At 39.2% G+C, this 17971-nt stretch overlaps 1 protein-coding gene across 25 annotated transcripts in view; it reads left to right on the top strand.

The window, feature by feature from the left end:
• Pik3c2g (phosphatidylinositol-4-phosphate 3-kinase catalytic subunit type 2 gamma) overlaps positions 1 to 17971 on the top strand; it is a 346977-nt gene that overhangs the window by 269265 nt on the left and 59741 nt on the right. For 23 of the 25 annotated variants that reach the window (XR_005284220.1, XM_038318262.1, XM_038318253.1 and 20 more), the window contains 3 exons: positions 11803 to 11992; positions 12442 to 12563; positions 16031 to 16139. Coding sequence is in view for 24 of the 25 variants with exons in the window: in XM_038318262.1 (XP_038174190.1) it covers positions 11803 to 11992; positions 12442 to 12563; positions 16031 to 16139 (421 nt within the window). In the remaining variant the exon portion in view is untranslated. The remainder of the gene's footprint in view (positions 1 to 11802; positions 11993 to 12441; positions 12564 to 16030; positions 16140 to 17971) is intronic. The other 2 variants (XM_038318255.1, XM_038318256.1) reach the window with 1 other exon arrangement.

The raw sequence follows: 17971 nt of genomic DNA, 5'->3' as shown, positions 1-17971 counted from the left end.
TATTTTTATATCTGATATGTCTGTTCAGATCTTCTTCAGGTTCTTTGTCCAGGATGAACAATTCAGGGACATTTCTTTGTCCTCATTTCACCTAGCATATAGAAAAACTTGATACAGGAATTCCAGAAACATCTATCATCTGTGCTTGTGTTTCTGTACAATACAGAAAGGGACTGATTCCTATGATCTAGTATTTGAATATTTTGAATTTCTGAAATATACATTATCTCTTCTTTTAATCCTTAAACAATGAATAGAATAGGTTTAAAAATCTAGGTCAATTATAAATGACAAAGCAACTTAGGAAGAGCACTTGGTTTTTAAATAAATGGTAGGAATTATATGTACCTCTTTACAATCAGCTTTGAATACTCAAAACCTATTTGGTCCAGAATTTCCCAAAGATAGCTAGATCCAAAGATGGTCAAGTCTCTTATGGAACATGACATATTGCATATACATGACCTATGGTATCCTCTTATTTTCCCCTGGTCATCTCTAGATTGCTTTTATAATAATACAATAAAAATACAATCTTACATTATAATATATTGATTAATATATAAATACTTTTATACTAATACAATGGAAATGGTACATAATCTGCTGTGTTACTCAGTGGCTGATGGCAATAAGGAAAAGTCTGTCTATGTTCTGTACAGAAAAGTTTTTTTTTCAAAATATTTTTAGCCCATGGTTAGTTGAACTTGTAGCTTTTGAGGTCACAGATAGAAATATTCAAGTGTTCTTTTGTATAAATCATATTGTCCTCTTTAGCTGTGTTCTCTAACATCACATAGATTTTAGAAGTTCAAAAGGAAATGTGTACTCACAGATAAAGAAGCAAGTTCTGTAATGAACCAATCATGGATATTTAGTGCTTTAGTAGAGATCATTAAACACACACACACACACCTTAATTATATATTGTACAATGTATTTTTAAAAAGATACATATAGTCTCTCTGTTTACATCCTTTTATTCTCTTCCTTTGTTCTGAGATTCGTAAAACCTTTTGTGCTATGCTTATTCTGAAGTAATTACCAAGTTCCAGATAAAAATAAGACAAGAGAATCCTCCTACTCACTGTCACCAGGATCACAGCTGGGGTGGGTGAGTGAGGACTGAGCCCTGTGAGATGTACTGTTTTGTTCACCCTAAGTTCCTACATCCTCCCTACACTGTTAACATCAGGAAGCTCCCCTTTCAACCCTGCCTGAGACTTGAAAGCCAGCACTGGCTCTGTCTATCTGAACGTACTGAGCAGCCCAGATTGCTTCCTTACCCCTGGGTGTGTGCATTCAGGTCAAGAGCTGATTGTAAGTATTTCAGAGGATGTTACATGCTGTGAGACTCTGAAATTGATATTGTAATTAATGGTACAGAGAGGAAAAGAAAAATAAAACTTGCTTGCTGTCCATAAAGGTTTCTTTGCATCACTCCCAACGCCTCTCTCTTCCCTAACTCTCTTGTACCACTTCTTGAGGAGGAGCACAGCTGAATGGAATCAAAGTATCATGACTCAGGCCCCTACAAATTGCTACCTTCGTGGACCATCTCTGTGAAGCCCACTGCTAGGCAACAAAGAAACCATCCATTAAAATCCTGTCCAAACGGGTTATTTCAGAATTTTCAATCATCCTCAACCCTCTGGTTTGCTGTCCTTAGAAACAGATAACCTTCTCCACAGATGGACCAGAATGATAAGTATAGATTCCACCACCCACCTCTCCTCCCACATCTAGACGGTGCTTTTCACATCATCCATTTCCCTCACCAAAAGTGAGAGGAAAATTGTCCATGGGTGCCCAGAGACCCTTTTGACCTGCCACACAGATTCTGTGAATCAGACAACATATATTCTACCATTATTTAGCTAAAAGCTAACTTGAAGCAAAGTAAAACATCAAACTTAAAAGAAAAAAAATCTGGCATTTGAAGGATACATGACATGCACAGCCTCAAACAGTAAGCCAACAATGTCAGAGACCAACAGGACCTATCTAGTCTCAACTGAAATAGGCCTGCTTTGTTTATCTTGCTCATCATGAGCTACATCCCACTTCCACTTTCCTGAAATTGTGTGGTATGAGTTCTAGGGAGATGCTTGGTTCACTTACATACCTGTCTTTCTTTGTCCTTGCTGGATGGATCCTTCATTAGAATTTCCATGGAGCTTGTTGCTTGAGTCTTGTTCTGAGCACCATTGTGTTGGAGGAGGCCACTTGTTGTTTCCCAGATGCCTTGCTACCTTAGACACGAAATAATCACACAGAAACTGTATTAATTAAATCATGGCTTGGCCAATTAGATCTAGCTTCTTATTGGGTAACTCTTGCATCTGAATTTAACCCATTTCTGTTCATCTGTGTATGGCCACATGGCTGTGGCTTTCTGGCTAATGTTCCAGCATTTGTCTCTGGTGGGGCTACATGGCATCTCCCTACTCCACCCTTCTTTTACCCAGCATACAGCCTATCTTTCCTCACCTAGTTCTGTTCTTCCCTGCCATAGGCTCAAAGCAGTTTTTTATTCTTTAAAGAATAAAAGCAACACATAGACAGAAGGACCTCCCACAGCACCCTGTCAAAGAACAGCCTAGAATCTTTTCTCTCAAGTTGGCACTTTGGAGAAGAGCCCTAGGAGGGACCATTGTGTAAACGAAATGTAGTAGCTCCAGAAGAGATGATTCTGAAGAAGTTGGAATTGTTGACAGTGTGCACCTGAACTCACATCTTAGCCATAGTCCCTGGAGCCACCCACAGCTACAGACACAGCACAGGGAATCTAGTGTCCCTCTCCTTCTCCCTTTGGATCTCATGGCCAAATAACAAGACAAGACTGCACACCCAAAGGCATCCAAACATAGTCCTGTGCTTTTGTAGCTGTTTCCTCTCCAGAACTAAGCAAAGGAATGCAGTGTGGGGTAGCAAATTTCTGGATTCTTATATCATTACATTAAAATTCTCGCTTAGTGTCTTACAGACTGTCATATTATAAACTGTTCTATTCCACAAATAAGGCTCAAAGTCACCATTATCTTAGCTTCACCACCTACACCTACAGACACGAACACTCACAGGGAGCAGAAAGGACTTAGAGGGAGTAACAACCAAGGCACTCCATTTTTTTATATCTAGAAAACAATTTCAAAGAATGTTCTCAGAATGTCTTTTATCATTCTGAAAGTCCTTCATAGTTTTTTAATCTTATTAAAACTCAAACCACACTGATTTTGTGAATCCTTGTTTATTTTGCTTTTTTTTTAACATGGCAGTGTAACAGCTTTTACAATGTGTACTTCCCCCCTCTGTTGACCAGCCCCATTCAATATGATGTGTGATAGCTTAGTTGCTGGTATAAATTCCTTCAATAGGAATATTTATGACAAGTTTCCCAGTTTGCCTAAATATCAAGTCAGGATAAAATGAGCTGTTGAGTAATAAAAATGGTATTTGGAATTTTCTGAAATACTCTGAGTCTAAAGATTAAATGCAATTGAAAAGTTTAATGCACCTACTAAAGGTACCAAAACTCATAAGTGAAAAAAGAAGTATCCCAGACAACAGTGGTCCACAGTTGCTCTGTGCTTCAGTCCACGGACAACAAAGTCCTGAGCCTGTGTAATTTACAGAGCTGCCTAGTCTAGTGTAACAAGCAACCACATGAAAGGAACTTACCACCAATTCTAAATACTTCTTTTCATATGTTAAAGAGTTGTATAGCTTCCATATAGCACCATCTATTGCCATGGAATCTTCTCTACTGTTGCATGTTAAGATTTATTTTCCTGTTGAATATAACAATTAATTGCAATATTGACAGGAAAGTAACCTGGCACTGAAGATATGGTTCATGCTGTCCTTTTACGGGTATACTACTCTGTAATTGGAGTAGGCCATCACCCGTCTCCTGGGTTCCCCACTCTATTTTCTCAGATCTTACCAGTTTTTACAAAGGTGTCACCATGAGAAGGTATAATAATGAGCTTTTTATAGCTGAGGCTGAGGAGCCTGATGTTCTTGTTTATATTCAGTCAGGAGCCTCTTGTGACATTTACTTAGGATTCCCCAACTCTGTGGCATTCATTCTGAAGACCTGAAACTTCAAGTTGGGAAACAGTGAAGACATTTAAGAAGACTTTCTATGTCCTCTGTGATAGATTGTCTTCTCTATGTGACAGGGAATTGTCATCCAGGAAATCTCAGCACTGAGCTTGCCTAAACACAACATCAACATGAGAACAGCAACTCACATGCTAGTGTGGGCGGGGGAACTCTCACAGCTTTCCTCCTAGTAAAACTAGAAGTGATGCATGGATTCTGAGAGAGGAGGAGTCAGTCTTCTTCAGGGATAAGTCCTGATCAGTTATTCAATTCCAGGAGGTCAGCCCTGAACACATATAAGGATCACTGAATGAATTCAATATGTTGTATTGATAAACTTAGACACACACACACACACACACATATGAAGGCGTAAGTCACAAACAATCCCACACCAGTTTGGAATTATGATTAATAAAATGGTTATTTATTTAAAGGGGAAAAACTTACAGATCACAGTCCCAGCCAACAGCCCTCTGTGCAATCAGGAAAGGAGCCTAGTCGCCGGAAGCAGAGCCGGAAGCCAGAGCATGAGTGGAGGGAAGTGGCCGCATTTTTAAAAAGAGAGATCATGCCCCAATGGGCTGATATCTCAGCGGCTATTGGCTGAAGGAGTGAAATGAGCTCCCACAATATATATATATATATATATATATATATATATATATATATATATATATATCACAATAATACATGAAGACTAAAAGGCCATGAATTTGGAAAGGAGTGGGGATTTGTAGGGAAAGAATTAGAGGGATGAGAGAAAGGGATGTTATAAGATTTTTAAAATCAAGTTATAAAGGCCAGAAGGTGCATAAGAAAAAGAGGGGAGAAAAGGAAGAAGATGAAGAGGAGGAAGACACAGATGCAGCACCAACAGAGAGCTCTAGCCTCTCTAATGGTCCAAGACCTGAAGGGAATTGCCAAGACTTGGATTCCACCAAACCAATAATTTACACAATTGATTCCTCTTGTTTCTTTTCCATGTGCAGTTAGCTAAGTTTTGGGCTCATAAGCAATCACTTCCTTATTTATTTGGTAATAGTGGTAATGTTTCACACTAACATACTACTTCTCATGATTTGTGTTACCTCTGCTGATCCCTGAGACATAGCATGCTTTAACCCCCAAGTATATTCTCTAGATGCAAGAACTCGGGCTCCTAGTCATCAGGAGTGATGTTAAGTTTGTAAGCAGAGGTAGTGAGCTCAGTGGGAACAAAGCTGACTTTTCTTCAACAAGTGATTTTTGCAACGTGCATCTATGCCAAATAATATGAAAAAGAAATCCTGTGTGTAGCTCCTACTGTCCTGACTATGCTGGGCAAATGTAAATGCTTGTTAGCATCAATGTCTCCAGATTATTGGGAAGACCATTATAGGGGAAATATCCACATACTCATGACCATGCTTCCAAGCTATGTGGGCAACTTGTCAAGTTCATAAATATTAAAACAACATGCGTTATCCTTTTCAAAGGATAAAACATAACATTTGTGTTTCACATGTACACAAATCCTTTGCATACATGGGCAACCCATTATTACAAGTTCTCTTTGACACAGCTTAATGTTGAGTTTTCACAAGTAGAAGTTTTACCAGCAATCAGAAGCCTGAAGCCAGAGGAGGAGCAGATCAGGGTCAGCCTGAGCTACAGCAAGATACGTGGTGGATAAAATGTGTAGGAAGGTGTCTTTGATCACACACACAGAATGCATTTGCAATGATTGATTGTTGAATACACACTTTAAATTCTGTTATTTTTTGCTGAGTGTATGCATGCGCATCATGTGTGTGCAGAGGCCAGAAGACTGTGTCAGATCCCCAGAACTGTAGTTATAAGCTGTTGGACGTTACCTGGTCCTCTGTAAAAGTAGCCATCTCTCTTCACCACTGTTCCTGTAGAACACAGTTTTAAATAACACCATTTTGGTTAAGATATGTGTTTGAATATTTTTGACATATACAGTATATATCAATATATTTTATAATGAATAATATATTTGACATATATATAATAAAATAGGAATTGTGTGATGACACATTTTAAGTATAAGTATAAAAAAGTGCTAGCCAGACATTTCAGAAGTTACAAATTGAATGCTGGATTATTGCTTTTCCTCATGGAATAAAGAAATTGCGACAGAGCTGCATCAATTTTTCATTCCCCGTGAACTGCTGAGCAGCTCAGAAAGCTGGACAATCAGCACCCCAGTTTAAAAACACTGATGCAGTAACGTGTTTATTACACACACCAGAACCCCTGCAACGAAACGAAGCCTACAGTTTAGATGAGGGGCAAATTTGTTCCTGGTGCGTTTGAGTCACATGAAACCCTTCTGTTTATAAATGACACAGTTACAATGTAAGGAGAAGCCTAAAGAGTGACTCCTACAGAGTCCTCACAGACAATCTGCACAGAAAGATCTCCCGGAGATTATTAGAGGACCTGCTCAGGAAAACATATATTCTATCAAGCCACCAAAGCACATAAATAATTTAAACTGCGAATAGAAACATGCTCATGTAGAAATGCTCCAGGGTTGTTTGAGGGCCTTAGACATCACTCCGGCCCACACCCTAAAGGTGACACTCCCCGGGGGCCACTCTGGCTTGTATGCAGTGAAAAAGATTTTCCTTGTATATGTAAATGTGAATGCCCGATTATGTCATTTACACTGGAGAGGTGACTCCATCAGTAAAGCACTTTCATCTGAGCATGAGGACTTGAGTTTCAATCCACAGCATCCATGTAAAAGCTGGTTGTGGTAGTATGAAATTGTAATCCAAGCACCAGGGAGGCAGAGCCAGAAAGATATTTTTTAGACCTGTTGGCAAGCTAGGGTAGCCAAATTGGTAAGACCCCATGTCCAGTGAGACATGGTCACAAAAGGTTGAGAACAAATGAAGACATCCATTGTCTGACCTTCATACACACATATAGATATGCACATGCATATGAATGTATACAACATACATACAAAAATGCACAATGTGCATTTTCATGTATACAACATACACATATATACATATACAATACACATGTAAATATAGAATATTTAATTTTAAAAGAAATTTCCATAGAAGTTGCTATGAAGACCAGAGCTAGAGATCCAGCATCTACCCATGTGTACATTGCTGGGGCATCTTTTGGAGGTGATTGCTTCTGAGGAGAAGAAATTTAAACTATTAATATACAACATTATGTGAAATTACACATTTACTGTGAAATAGAATACAGAGTATAAGCATCTTAAGATAGAACGTATTGGACATGATGCCAATTCGCTTGCGATCCAAGCACTCTGGAGGCTGAAGCAGGAAGATCTCAAGTTTGAGGTCAGCTTAGGGTCCCCAAAACAGAAGTAACAATCAATCAAACAAGCAAAAAGGCAGGGTCTAAGATTTAAGAAATTTTGTGATTATCGATCTCTTCAGGAAGCTGGAAATATTTGTTAGGAATTTTTTTTCTGCCTACAGGCATTCCTGAGTAAAAATCAAAGACTGAACATTTTTCAGCCTTTTCCACACCAGGGAAATCCACACTAAAGCTAGTGGATTATTTTCCGTGGTAAAGCAAAATTGAAAGTTTCTTTTTTCTTATTATCAAAAATTCATAAGCAGAATTGGAACTTGGGAATCAGTGAAATATGAATGGAACTCTTTGGTTACTGTTTTCTAGATTACATTATTTTTTGGTTGCAGTGACTCTCTCTTGGATTTTGTTTTCATGCAGAAAGAAAATAATTTTACTGCCTTTCTGGAGGATAATAAGATTATCGTGAAGCATTTAGTGAGGTACTTGCCAAAGGACATAGACTTGCTGAGGGCTAAGCTCTGATTGACTCTATCACCCATGTGCCCCAGTGCACAAAGCTGTGCCTAGCAGGGGAGTTAGAAGTTCTTTATCAAGAGTGCCTGGGAGTTTTCTCAGAGCTGGGATTCTTCTGGCTATAGCTTTGGATCTTTATTATAAAAAGTATTCTGAATAAAGGTTAGAGACATAGTTCAGTAGTAGAATGCCTGTCTCACAATCATGTAGGAATTCCTACTGCCAATAGCCTTTAAGTTATCCGCCCACTTGGGCGTGGCCTCATACTATTTATGCCAGTGTAAAATGTGCGCCAGGTCTCTTTTCTGGCTGTGGGATTTGGTTGCTGTTCTTCGTTCCAGCAAAGGATTGTGATTTGTGAGTCTACCCCTAAAGAAATAATCCCCTATTATTCTCAATTCTGAGCTAGTGTGAGATTTCTTTTAAGCGTCCTTCTTCACATTCATGTGCCCCCCCCACTATAGAGACATAGCTCAGTAGTAGAATGCCTGCCTCGCATGCATGAGGCCCCCCACTATTACCCAAGCCAAAAAGTCATTCTGCATATTCCTGCTAAGAGGGTTATTAAACAAAGTCCTAGAGCTGTTCCCTGGGGATGTGCATTTGTGGATAGACAGACAGACAGATGGACAGACAGATGGATGTTGGGTGGATAGATGGATGATGAATAAATGAGTAGGTAGATACATGGATGGATGGATGGATGGATGGATGGATGGATGGATGGATGGATGGTAGTTAGATATCATGGTTATCTGGGTATATCAGACCTAAGATGCTGTGAAAACAATCTCCTAGATGGGTGATATTTAATGGCAATATGTGATATGGTGCCTGTAAGAAGAGGTGAATATGAGTGAAAATTTGCCCTAAAAACATAGGACAAGGAGCTAAAGTGTAGCTCTATAGTTAAGAGCACTTATTGCTCTTCCAGAGGACCCACGTTCAGATCTGGAGGCACACTACTACCTGTAAGTCCTACTCCAGGCGATCAAATGCCATCTTCTGGCCTCCAAGGCCACCTACATACACAAGGCACACACGTCCATATTAAAGAAAGCAAGACACTCACAGTGCCCCACTTTTCCTAAGTTTTTAATCCTTGTACGATGAGAAAGCAGGGAACATTGTGGCCAGAGCTCGCAGGTGGGAAGTGAGTGCATTAGAATTTACAGTGGATGGTTCGTGGTTGCTGCTCTGTGAGGGCTGAGTGCACAGCCTCACTCCACCCCAGCACTTCAGAGTACACAGTAAGCATTTGCTGGATCGATGAGCCAATGAAGGAATGGACAAATATTCATAAATAATGACTGGTAATATACTCATGCTATTGCTATGATTTTCCTGTCTTTAGAGTCAATACTCTCTACTACACAATAGATTCACGAATTTATAAGTTCCAAGAATATCATGAAAAATATTGAACAACGTGAAAATGAGTAATGGGGATCAGGGCTGTATTTCAACAATTTTAGCAAATTTTAACATCGATTTATGCATAATGATGGGAAAAACTTAAACTTCTGCAAAAGGAGCTAGAGACCATAAAAGATAAATGAGTCTGAATATTTCTAAAGTCAGAGGAAATTATTAAACATGGTTGAAGTACATTGTTACCATCGAGGACCTGGTGGATTGGTTCTAAAGGGGATTTTGTATGATAATGTTGATGCATGCCAACTCAGAAATTTCATGCTTGATTTTATCTATTCATGTCACAAACCATTAACAATTTCACAATGTAAGGAAATGTGGATAAATATCATACTTCTAAAAGTGAAAATTTTTAAGCATTACCAGTGCCAGGGGAAACATGAAGCCTCCTCACTTGTAGTGAAACTTTGTGCTAGTGCCCCTTTCCTGTTGAATTGGTGAACAATTAAAGCAATCCCAAGGGATTAAGAAGAATCTGATTTCAGATAAGAGTTTGGATAAGCCGGGCGGTGGTGGCACACGCCTTTAATCCCAGCACTCGGGAGGCAGAGGCAGGCGGATCTCTGTGAGTTCGAGGCCAGCCTGGTCTACAAGAGCTAGTTCCAGGACAGGCTCTAAAAAAGCTGCAGAGAAACCCTGTCTCGAAAAACCAAAAAAAGAAAAAAAAAGAGTTTGGATAAATTATTGCAAGATAAATGTTCAAACAACCACTAAGAAATTAAACTGAAAGCCTGATTTGTAACCTCAATGGAAAGTGGAAATTTAACAAAATCTAGAAGCATTTAGAAATCTTTATGGTATAGAAAGGAATGAAATTTAATTCATATCCAGTGTAAAACTGTACAGTGCACACACACACACACACACACACACACACTAAAAATAAAAGTCAACCTTTTAAAACAATGCCAATGAAAACTTGGAAATGTAACAGAGAATGAGCATGCTGCTTGCTTTCTGGTTCTGATGGGTTAGCACTGCCAATCATTCAGGGAAAGACAGCAGTGCTAAAGGAAACTAGCAAATTTCAATATGCTCTTCGGAGGGAATAAATAGAAAATATCATAAAAGAAAGGATGAAAACTTTATGTTAAGGGTTCATTGTAGCATTAGAATACTAAAAATATGTTTCCAAGATCAAGCAACAAAATCAAAACAATCAGAAAAGAAAAAAACACCATAGAGTGAGATATAGTTTATATAAAACACTTAATTATTCAATTCATAGTTATAGTGTACTGAATATTTCTAAGACAGCTTTTAGAGAAATAAAAGCATACAGAGATAAAATAGAACTAAAAATTGAAAATTGAGCCATAGTTTTCAAAATCCTATACATAGAGGAGAAGGGAAAAAGTGGGTGTGGCATGTTCAACCTTTGACATTCCAAGATGATGCCATTTACAGAGTTCATGCTTCAGAACCAAACAAAGACATTATCAAAAGTAATCTCCTAATGTACATTTGTGACATTGTGTTGGATTGCATGTGGACTACAGGTTACACACACTTATTCGTAGGCAGGTTTGGACCTACCTCACTTTCTAGGTTTAATTTTTGAACATGTGGAAATACTTCAAATGATTATGAGTTACAGTTAATTTGTTTTAACATCATAATCTCTAAAAATATAAAAGAAAATAACCTTTATTTATTTATTTTACATGTGTCTGAATCTCTCACTGTGTGAGTCTCTGTCTCCATGTGTGTCTGTGTGTATCTGTGTGTCTCTGTCTCTGTGTGTATGTGTCTGTTTGTCTCTGTCTGTGTGTGTCTCTGTGTCTCCCTCCTCTTTTCCCCAATGCTAAGATTGAAGATGTGTGACACTATGTCCAGATCTCTCTCTCTCTCTCTCTCTCTCTCTCTCTCTCTCTCTCTCTCTCTCTCTCTCTCTCTCTCTCTCTCTCTCTCCCTCTCTCCCTCTCTCCTCTCTGTCTCTCTCTGTCTCTTTCTCTGTCTCTCTCTGTCTCTCTCTGTCTCTCTCTGTCTCTCTCTGTCTCTTCCTCCCTTACTCCCTCCCTCCCTCCCTCTCCCTCTTTCTCTCTAGCCCCCTCATGTGACATGGGTGTGTATGTGTGTGTTCACTCACAGCATTCATGAAGAAATCAGAAGACACTCAATAGGACCAAACTCAGTCACTCAGACTCAACAGGAAGCATCCTTACCTGCTGAGCTATCTCACCAACGCAAAAAATTCTCAGAATATGATGATATTTTCTATTTCACCAAGATAATGTCTTCTATACTTCCTAATAACTTCAAGATGTGAACTTAATATTTAAGAACACAGTATTTAATAGCTGGGTTTTGTAAATTTTCATCTCACCCTTTCATAAACATACATCTAACAAACATACGAGACCCAATTATAAGTGAAGTCAGCTGATAGAGAGGGTGTTTCTCACTGTCTTTTCTTTTCCACTTCTCTAGGAAAATAAAGGAAAGTTTGGAGTGTTTCCCAGTTAAACTGAATAACCTGATCCACACTCTTGCACAGATGCCAGCCATAAGCCTCGCCAAACCAACCCCTCAGACTCTTCCCCAGGAATCCTACACCCTACATAAAACCAGGACGATTCAGAGAGTCACAATATTAGGGCTCAGCAAGACACACAGCAACGTAAGTTTAAGTCTGCGCCACAGACTCTGTTACACATACCTTTTAAAGCATGGTGGGTTTTTACTATGCAAATTGAAAATCAGTTACAAGTGGAGAAGTGCCATTAAAGAGATGTTTTAAGAAAAATCATAACAACCGGAGCTATTAGTGGGAGAACTGTCGGGAGGAACAGTTCCTACCCTGTGGTAGAATATAAATCAAGAGCTAATTAAAGTGTCTACAAGAAAGGACAGCAGAAATTAGGCAATGTTGAGAGAACATAAAATTATGGAACCCTCATACATTTTATTTATAGGTAATCGTGGCATTACAAATTACACCCTTCAGTTCTAATGATAATTTTTTAACAGATACTTTCCCTCTTTGCTTAATTTACCCAAAAGCAGGTTTTAGGGTCTGTGGCAAGTTTAATCTCCATCTTTTGATTTTTGCCTGTTGTTTATCTGCAGCTGTACCTGATCGAGGTGACCCTCAGTGACAAGAGGAAAAGCCTGACCCAAAAGTCATTCGAGCAGTTTTCCAGACTTCACAGCCAAATTCAGAAGCAATTCCCGTTGCTGCCTCTCCCAGAGTAAGGCTCTGTCCCCTCGCCAGCCATATTTGACCTTCAGGGTTCATCCCTGAGCAGAGGGGGATATGATGGCTGAGAGATTTCCTGTTTGGGAGCAGCGGCAGTGTCTGCTGCAGAGCTGCTCCCCCCAGAGCCTGAGCGAAGAGCCCTTTGCAGCAGAGAAGAGAACAAAGTTGGCAATTTTCTTTCCAGCCATTGATTTTTGTAGATGGAAGGAAAAAACATCAGAACCTCTTTCATTTTCATCACTTATTGGGAAAAATTGTTTTATTTCCCTGTTTTAAAATTTAATCTCCTCAGTTGTTTTCTATAAAAATAGAATTGAAATTGAAAGTCAGAACTAAATCAACATGCCTACTCTTCTGGCAATAACTGAAATTTAAGAACTCATATATAAACACACATAGATACACATAAAGAAGAATAGGGGATTTCTGTTCTGGGGGGAGGGGTAATAATATCAATTGATTCATTCATAATTCACCTTGGCTTGTTCTTAAGCCAGGGTTTTCTTAACCAGTAATGACTCAACTTGCATTATCTAAATGTTATTTATTCCATGTACATTCTGAAGGAATTGCTGAGATCATTCTGTAACAATGAAAAAGACTGAGCACAAGCTGACTGTAGCTACAATGAGAACAACCGCTCATCTCATTTGGAATATTCGTTAGTTAAAAAGGGGCAAATTTGGGTCACACAGCAAAACTGTATTTTATCTTTAAAATTGTGAGTTCCTCAGAAATTAGAATACTGGCAGCCAGGTAAACCAAATTTTGATTCTTTCCTTCGGCACTAGGGTTTTTGCTGAGCAGACCAACCTTTGAGGCTGTTGCTAACATGCCTTGCACATATGGATTTGTACTTGTTCTTTGGTTTAATCACCTTCCAAAGCATACACACACGTTGTCAATGTGTGAAGAGCTATTTTAGAATATTGAAAACGTATGTTTGCTCTTGTCATAGACATTTTGAAACACGAACATTTTCAGTACCTGGAAGAGAAGACATTAGACGGTGGTTGAAGAACACAAGAGGCAAATGCATTCACTCTGGAAACTTCTATGCATAGGTTTAGGTTTCGTTCTTCTAGTGGAATCAGAAAAAAAGAACCATGAACCAAGATCTGCAAATTTCAGCGGGAAAGTTCAATAGCGAGGCTTGTCATCATATCCAGTAACAGTCATGTAACGGTATAAATTAACCTCTGTTAATGGCTGCTTCCTCAGGCTTCTTAGATGCTGTGGAGAACTTTGGAAGTCCGAGCACCTCTTTCCACATGCCTCTTCCCAATTTCCAGCCTTAGTTAAGATTCTGTTCTGCACACGGCTGTTGCCTGGCAATGAAGCTAAATTGATATTCAAACCATTTAAGGAACCCACTGAGGGAGGGACATTTAGCCTTGTGTGCTCTGAGGGCTGTCACTCCCACAGGGGCCAAGACTGAAGATCATACATATGGATGAAGAAGAGGGCAAGATTTCTTCTGACTGCTACATTCACTGAGGGAAGCCCTAAGAGACTTCCGCAAAGCCCATCTGAGAATAAAATCAGAAAGTTAGAGTCAGGAAGGATGGAATTCTATTTAGTTATAGTCTGCAAGAGAGGTTTTCCAACTGAGCCTTTTGTATTTCAGTCACCTTCCAGGAGTGCACAAACATGGAGATTTTCTTAGAAAGAATGACTTAAACCCGTCTGCTGGATGAGACTCCTCTCCCTCTTCCTGCTTTCCTCTCAGCCTCAGAACTTCACTGTGTGTTCTCCCAGGATGTAAAACACACACACAGAGACACACACACAGACACACATACACACACACACAGAGAGAGACACACACATACACACACACACACACACACACACACACACACACACACACACAGGACCAGACCAAAGGGAAAAGAAAACCCTGGTGTTAGTACTAAGGAAATGAATTTTTCTAATTATTAGAACAACTCTATTTTCAAATCAGGACTTAAACACACACACACACACAATGTAAAAGCTGTTTTATTTTGCTTACTTTTCACCTTAACAAAATTGAGAGAGAATATGACAATGGTGTCAGGTAAAACAGCATAAAATTACTTTTCAGTAACTGATGTCAATGTGCATATGGTAGATGAGCTTTATATGGATTGAATGGTACTAGTATGGCCTGATTCCTAAATTCTGTGCACATAATTATACTTAGAATTTTCAGTATCTATAAAATGTCAGAAAAGATTGAATTGCTTCATTATACCAATATGGAAGTTTTTCACATAGACATATGAATTATATTTAAAACTAACTAAAGCAGTCTAGTTGCCAAGATTATTTCCAAAACTACCACCATATGTGTTTTACACCATATGTAATTATTTTTATATTATAGACTAATTATATATGGGTACTAATTTTTATAACTAATTCCAGATGAAAAAATCTTAATAATTCAATCCTTAGATTGATAAACTTTTAAAATATGAAGTGTTACCTAGTTACTAGGTAATAAATTAAATATATAGATTTATCCATACTGCACTTTCATGATTTTTTTAAGCAAGTAACAGGAATGCCAGGTGATGGTGGTGCACACCTTTAATCTTAGCACTCAGGAGGCAGAGGCAAATGGATATCTGAGTTGCAGGCTAATCTGGTCTACAGAGTGAGCTCCAGGAGAGCCAAGGTGACACAGAGAAACCCTGTCTCAAAAAATGAACATAAATAAGCAGCAGGCTTGAAGTCGTGACTTGAAGTCACCACCTGCCTCTGGTGCTTGCTGAGAAAGTTTCACAGCCCCTCTCAGTTCTCCTTCTAGGAAGCACTGCACACAGGCCTTCGTCTGCACCAAAATGCAGAAGCATAGGTACAGGAAACAGTAAGTTTCTGAAAAGATACAATTAAGCATAAAGATATGTTACCAGATGGGGCCACTAACAGGTCATCCCACCAAAGACTAGTCTTAAGCACAACTCACCAAGACAGTCTTTAGGTAGATGACAGAGAAGCCTTCTGGTCAAAGTCTCAGGGACAGGGTGGCTTTGACTCACAAGAGCGAGGCCAGATGGAAGCAGATGCTTCTAGATGAAATGTCTAATTTATATCATGCAATAATGTCTGTCAAGAGCCCATAAGTAACAAGACAACCAGAACTCTTTGAAAAACTGTAAGTCATTAATTTCAGAAACTTCGTATTAGCCCCTACATGTACTGGGTGGAAACACTTGTGGTCTGCCATAAATACAGTAATAAAGATCACATAAAATTAATTTAACATTAAATTAAATTAGTGTTGATATCAGTGCTGATTCAAGTAGCACAAATGACCACAGTTGCGTCTATAAAATGGCCATTATTAATCATGTACATCCTGACTCTTTCTAATGCTGGTATTGGCCCTACACGGGTGTAGCTGTTAACTTTGTGACCAGCCCAAAAGAGCTACTTTTCATACTGACTGAAGTATCGCTCCTTTTCAAACAGGTTTCCTCACTGGTGGCACTTACCGTTTACTGATTCGGATCACAAGAGAATCAGAGACCTAAGTCATTACGTGGAACAGATGCTGAGCGGGTCTTACGAAGTCGCGAACGTACGTGACAACTTTTTTCTTTCCACTTTCATGCAAAGGTCAACTATTGGCTTATTGTTACCAAAAGCAGTTTAAAATGTATCGGCATGCTTAGTTTCTTCACTCAACAACCATCTTAGTCTAACGTGTCTGAAGTCCATGAAATGAAGTCCAGAGCCCCAGTTTCACACCACCTAGATGATGCAATGTGAGCTAAATGGACCACAAAATTCTTCGATGCTCTAGAGTCTCAGAAGCGTTGATTTCTTCTGGATTTGATACAAAAATTATGGATTTGGAGACGGTATTTTTCAGGCTTTTAACTTGGGGTGGGATTTCAGTTGTTCTAGGGTAACGTCCTAAGGAGGAACAAAGCCACAGAGGGATCATGGGTAAAGAAAACCATGTTACTCTCTACTAGGTTCTCATTGAGACTTTGACAAAATATGGCAGTAAAGTGGCTTGAAGCAACACAAGTCTATTTTCTTTCAGTTTTTGAACTCAGAAATGCAAATATGGGACTTTAGGGACTGGAGACAAGGTATTGATAGACCTGCTCCTTCTGAAATATCCCATCTTCAAGAACAAAGGTTCTCCACCTGTGGGTCATGACCTCATTGGGGCTTGCCTAACAGGTATCCTTCATATCAGATATTTACATGATGATTAATAACAGCAGCAAAATTACAGTAATGAAGTAGCAACAACACAGTTTTATGGTTGGGGTCAACACAACATGAGGAACTATATTAAAGGGTTACAGTATTAAGAAGGTTGAGAACTTCTATTCTAAATGATCTCTTCCAATACATTGGCACATTCAGAACTCAGTTTCTGCCATCACACATTCCTGTCTACCTCTAACTGTCCTTGTGCCTCCACTAGGAGGATGTTATTCATTAGACTATGCAAACCTGAACTACACCGGACAATCTTACCATCTCAAGACCTTCAGTTTAAATTTATCTGCAAAGGTTCTTTTGCTGTTTAAACATTATATAAATTAGACCATGAACATCTGCTTGGAGGTGATAATTGTTCTACTGATAGTAGGGCTGAATAGAAGGGTATAAAGATTAAATTATTTTGGATCTTAATATGGAGAAGAGAGAGAAAGAGAGGAAATGTTCCAGGTGTGGTGATAGTTTTGCTAACAGACATATGAATCTATTTATGACAAAACTCTTCCTGGGGAGACACAACCTACATTTCTACTCTCTCCAGATAAAAAAGCCCCCACAGCAGATCAAAATACAGACACCACCAAAATCCAGCTTGGTGAATAGTGAGTTCCAATGGGAATATGGATGAGGGATTACTTACAGGAGCAGAAATGAATCAAAGACTGTTGTATCACCAAAGCCCACCCCAGCATGAGTGGTAGCTCCCAAAGCTGGGAACCTGGAGCACACTTCACAGCTTCAGACAGCTCAGAGTAGGAAAGTATGCTTTCTAGATGCTTCATTGGTCTGAACTGCTTTCAGGCTGCTCAGCTGGTTTCGGTTCTACCCATCAGCTGATCTGGTCTCAGAGTCTTCTTTGCAGCTCTTTCCTTCAGCATGAGAGGACTCTTAGCTTTTACTGCTTGGTGTGGTGGGGCCAAAATGGGAGCTAGTGAATCCATTCAGTTTCAGGGACTTCCTAAGGCTATTTAGAGTAGTTTGCTTTCATGTTAAAGGAGATTCCTGAAGAATGGAGTGTTTTAATCTCAGGATGTGGGGCGCTGTTACACAACAGTACCTTCTCTCTATAACAAGTCTTTCTTCATAAGGTAGCAAGTCTTTCTCTGTCCCACCAGAAAGCTCCAAAATCACCACATGAAGACTTATTTTTAATTTTCGAATTTGGCCAGT

Source organism: Arvicola amphibius, chromosome 2, assembly GCF_903992535.2.
Source record: "Arvicola amphibius chromosome 2, mArvAmp1.2, whole genome shotgun sequence".
NCBI lineage: Eukaryota > Metazoa > Chordata > Mammalia > Rodentia > Cricetidae > Arvicola > Arvicola amphibius.
The sequence above is the reverse complement of the archived record's forward strand: the minus strand, read 5'-3'. Positions and strand labels throughout refer to the sequence as shown.